The sequence below is a fragment of the Primulina huaijiensis genome, chromosome 4 (genome assembly GCF_012295235.1).
Source record: "Primulina huaijiensis isolate GDHJ02 chromosome 4, ASM1229523v2, whole genome shotgun sequence".
NCBI lineage: Eukaryota > Viridiplantae > Streptophyta > Magnoliopsida > Lamiales > Gesneriaceae > Primulina > Primulina huaijiensis.
In genome coordinates this window covers 23,633,850-23,639,356 of record NC_133309.1, presented here as the reverse complement: position 1 = coordinate 23,639,356, position 5,507 = coordinate 23,633,850, and the positions used below count along the sequence as shown (strand labels likewise).

Below are 5,507 nucleotides of genomic sequence, written 5' to 3'. Positions count from 1 at the left end.
TGTCTGATGTCTCCAATTCTTCCATCATTGCAGTCATCCACAGGGATACATCCCATCTTTGAATAGCCTCATGGAAACTCGATGGCTCACCATCATTTGTTTATAAAAAAAAAAATATGCAATATTGCTTTCAGTGACATAATTTGAATGCCAATCTGGTGGTCTTATTTCTCGAGTTGACAGCCTCATAATGAAAATCTTGTACTCAACATGTTCTTGTTACTCGTGCTACGGTACTGCTTCACAAGAAATTTGATATTCGCTTGTCTTATTTTCCACCTGAATTATAGTAATTTTTGAATTCACCGTGCTTTTGTCTCTTTTTACTTTTTCTTTCTTAAATATAACATCTCTGCTGATGACAAGATTGTGGATAGTAAGATCTCACAAGCGAAACTCATTCACTCCATCAGCATAGTCTAAGAAAATACACTTTCTGGATTTTAAATCCAATTTTAATCTTTATTGATCATTATACAGAATACATAAATGACTTCCAAATAAATGCAAATGAGAATAGTCAGCCGACTTCCTAATCCACATCTCCATCAGAGTTTTTAGATCACTTCCATTGAAGGAGAACGATTGATGATATAACAAGCAGTTTTGATTGCTTCTGTCCAAAATGATTTGGCTAATCCCGTAGTTCTCACCATGACTCATGTTCTGTCCAACAAGGTCTTGTTCATCCGCTATGTCACCCCATTTTGTTGTTGTGTGTAAGCCATTGTGAACTGTCTTTTTGATACTTTCATGTTGACAAAATACATCAAATTCGTCACTAACATATTATCCTCCATTTTCAATCCTCATACACTTGATTTTCTTTTTAGAATCAAGTTCAATCCGCACTTTGAAATTTTTTAAGACCTGGAAAACATTTTATTTCTTCTTGATTGGATACACCCAACATTTCCTAGAAAAATCATCAATGAACGAGACAAAGTATCTTGCTCCTCCTAGGAATACGACCAGTTCTTGCAAAACATCCGAATAAATCAGCTCCAAGATGTTTTTACTTTTAGCAATAGAAGTGCCAAAATTTATTCTATATTGTTTAATAGTAACACAATGCTCACAAAAGGACAATGATACTTTTGTAAGCCTCGACAGCAACTTCTGTTTTGAGAGAATTTCCAACTCGTGTTATGACATATGCCCTAGCTTTCTATGTCATAACACTGCTAATTCTTCTCCTGAACCAATCGGTGCAACAGTTAATTCCGTCTCTTTGTGTGTTTCTCCCAAAAGTACATACCGATTTGCAACAACTTTTTTCACTTTCTTAACCACAAGCGTGCCCTTCATAATTTTCATGATCTTGTTCTCTATAGAGGTTTTGCACCTGATATCATACAATTGCCATAAGTACAAAATATTCTTCGTCAGCCACCTCACATGTCGTACCTCATGTATGGTGCGCATGATGTCATCAAATATTTTTATTTCGATGGTACTGATCCCAATGATTTTCAAGGCATGATCATTTCTCATGTATACAACTCTTCCTGAGACTGCTTCTTATTGATCGAATCATTCTCTTTCGAGACATCATGTTCCACATCGCTCCTGAATCCATAATCCATGTGTCACAAAATTTGTGTCTACTTTCTGCAACTGTTGTTGTTTCGCTTAATAATAATTTATCACCGTCTGAAGTACTGGACACATTTCTTTGATAACACTTCTCGATAATGATACACTCTTTCTTGAAGTGTCATTTTCCGTCAAATTTGAAGTAGTAAATATTTTTCTTCTTACTTCTCAGACTTGCATTTACCTTGTCTTTTGCTCCCACTGGAGTTTCGGTATAAATCTTCCCCTTATCATCGGTAAAACCTCTGCCTGCTTCGAAGTTATCAACCTATCTTCTTTATTCTTGCGTCATTTTTCTTCTCCAAAAACCCCAGTTAAGACGTCGTCGAATTTTAATAATCTCGTCGGGATATTGTTGGTTAAGTTGATCATATAAATATGGTAGACTTAGCTCCACACGTTCATTTTTTTATTTTATACCCTATAGAGGTGAATTAGACAAATATAGTATTTAAAGTGTTAAAATGATCGGTCATTGATGAGGATTCCGTCATCCAAATAGTATAAAACATTCTCTTTAGAAAAATCTTATTATGTAGTGACTTGACTTCATACGTCTTTGTTAAAGTATCATAGATAATTTTGTCATCTTTATCTCATATATACTTGACAGTACTTCGTCTGCTATAACCAAGTATAAATTGGCAACATCATTATCATTCAGCACTTCCAATGTCCGTCATTTCCCCTGGTCTATCTTCAATAGTCGTCAAGCAATTATCCTTTATTAAAACTGCTTGTATCTTTATTTTCATAGTATAAAATTGCTTTAATTGAACTTTAATATCTCATATATGTCCGTCATTATGTCTACAACAATTGTATATTGACAAAATAATACCGCCTTAATAAAAAATCTCAAAAAAATATTTTCTGATGTGGAAGATCAGTCTAGGCTGCAACCACAGAGCAAACTCAAAATTTAAAGAAATTTTAAACAAATTCTCTAATATCACTTGTTGGTCCAAGTGCGGCATCTTGAGATATAAATACGAAAATAAAAAATAAAATTGAACACCGAAATTTACATGAAAAACTCTAAAAATTATTAGTGCACCACAAGTAAGATGGAAAGAATTCTACTATAATATTTTATGATATATAAACACTCACTATGTTTCTAAAGATAATACACACTCTCTTAATACAGATGTTGAACACCTCACAAATATTTTAGAAATAATTAGGAGAATAGATAAACTTGAGAATTGAGATTCTCAATTGAATTTGCTTTCAACTTTATCGCACATCTTCTTAATTGCATGTGAATGCATTAATGGTTTGGACCATATGTTCACATGTTTCACACATACTTTACCGAAAATTTTAACCAAATTATTATTATTAGTAATGAAATGTCGAAATTTAAAATATTGGTAGCAGAAGATATTATTATATTGGTAGCACATCGTTGGCCTCGTGCTAGAGCTATAAATATGAACTAGGCGACCCATAACTGGCCCAATAAAATATTGGGTTTGAAATATACCTAACCAATGAAACTTTTGTTTTTCGTATGTTTAGTGATTGTTTGCAAAAGATTATGATTTTAGAAAAATAATTATTAAATTTATTGATTTTGGAGAAATGAACAAAAATCAGAAATGAGTACTAAGTATTGTTTGAAAATAAAAGTGAAAAATTGAATTTTTTTTATGATTGAGTGTTTGATAAATATGAGAATTAATGTCTAGAAAAAATTTCATTTATTCACCAAAATATCAGAATCGTCTTTGAAGAATCATCATGAATATAAGACCAGCTTCTAATTTTGAATTAAACGGAGCAGAAACATAAATAAAATTTGATGTTAAAAAAATACAAAAAATAGAATTTTTTTAAAGTGAAAAGTGAAGAATCATTTTTCTTTAGATGTTGCAAACACTCCTTTATTGTCTTCAGCCTATTTATCCACAAAACATAAAGGCAAATGATCACGATTTCGATTCTGTCTACTAATATTTTCTTGGTCGAATTTGTCGTACTAGGCTTTTCTAGTGTGATTTACCCGATTATGTGTTTTGTAAATTACTGTGCCCGAGAACTTACATAACGTACACCTAATATATAACGGTTGCGCCTCCCGTCATAAAAAAATGCATCTAAAAATTATTATTAAAATGTCCAGCGAAATAGTAAAAATACAATCCAATTTTTACTCACAACTTCACTTTAATTAATAAGAAGGTAGGCGGCCACGTCAATAAATTCAATGATTGTGTCACTAATTATAAAAATTTCAAGTGACATTGATGTATAATAAAGGAAAAAAATGCTTAAACTTTTTTTTTGATTTGGTCTACTAATGTTTCAAATATCTTTTGAAACTTTGAAATTTCATATCAAATTGAAATCACAACATAATTCAATTCCGACTTTGAACACGAGTTTCTTGTCGGTTGTTTTACTACATATATGGATCTCGACTTACATGTTGTTCCAACACTTCAATAATTAAAGGTGCTGAAACTAGAATAAACTTACCTCCAAAGAAAGCTCTCGACGCGATGATTCCAAATATATAATTAGTTTCGTGTTTGGATAGCGTATCGAGGTGATTTCGTACGATATAAAATATATTCCCTCGTTTGTCTCTCGAAGTTGATGAAAGGAAAATGAAGAAAAACGTAACAGCAATTTGTTCTTATCCCTCACCGATCTCGCGCTCGGGCGGTAACATCTCGCGTCCGAGCACAAGATGTTTTGCCCTCTGATTGCACTTTGTGCCACGCTCGAGCGTTAAATATCGCTCTCGGGCACGGAGTGTTCTGTCCTCCGGATACAAGTTGTGCCGCGCTCAAGTGGTAAAATATCGTGCTCAAGCACGAGCCATTCTGCCCAACATCCTTGGTTCTAATTTAGCAAACGTGGTCAAAATGAAAATTGTAGATCTATCTATGTCTTGGCTTTCATTTGCCACCAACCTCATTCAATTTGGATATCGGATACGAGAGGTACGCTCATTCTTCCAAAATGTGTCAGTGTAGAAACTGAAATGCACACGTTACACTTCGGGATGATTTTGCCCTTATTTCCAAATGGATTTGGACAAAACTCAAACATGAAAGTTTTTGTACTATATATTAACTTTTCAATGAAATTAGTTTTATTTCATTTGGACTAATACTCAAATAATTATGCTGAAAACCGCAAAATGTGTCACTTTTCGATTTCGGTTCAGCACATCATTCAAACACAAATCAGTTACTATTCAATTATTTCATTATTACAAACACATTTCTTACTTTCATCATCAATAATATACTTTATACACGTCATCACATAACACTCTCATGAATTATCGCTAATCAAAAGATGATTTACGATAATACGGTACACATCCTTACAAACCTTGTGGTACTTATTGTATATTCAAGGACTTTATTTATGTAGCTTGCATGAGTATACAGATAAAGTAAATATAATAATTGGATAAAACCATAAAATATTTTTAAAATAAATATTTTTTTTTACATAAGAATCAATCAAGTCTAAGCAACAAGTTGACTCGCTGGACACCTACTCTAACATTTCAGTCACAGCCAATCTACCGAAAAAAAAAAAGAAAATTATAGCTCTATTTGTCAAAAAGCTAAGTAGCTCATATAACAAACAAAATGATTGCTTAATCAATTCCCAGATGGTGAGGGAGACGAAGGATCCGTCTGATTTACGGGTTCGAATCCAAGTTTCTTGATTAACTCGTTTGCAATAAGCTGATTAGCCCCGTCCGATGGATGATACTCGTCCCAGAACACATACTTGCTTCGATCTTTGCACAGTGATGATGCCGGGATGCACGTTAGCGCTGGTCGAATCTTACCGAAGGAGCAGCATGGAGAATCCGAGTTGCTAAACCCTAGAGTCAATGCGAAAATATTATAACATATAACATTGATATAATATATATA

The 5,507-nt window shown here is 33.2% G+C and overlaps 1 protein-coding gene across 1 annotated transcript in view; it reads right to left on the bottom strand.

The window, feature by feature from the left end:
• Positions 1-5,079: 5,079 nt before the first annotated feature.
• The window catches only part of LOC140974788 (GDSL esterase/lipase At1g74460-like), a 1,924-nt gene continuing 1,496 nt past the window's right edge, over positions 5,080-5,507 (bottom strand). The window contains exon 5 of the mRNA XM_073438276.1: positions 5,080-5,455. Within this exon, the coding sequence (XP_073294377.1) occupies positions 5,226-5,455 (230 nt within the window). The 3' untranslated portion in view covers positions 5,080-5,225. The remainder of the gene's footprint in view (positions 5,456-5,507) is intronic.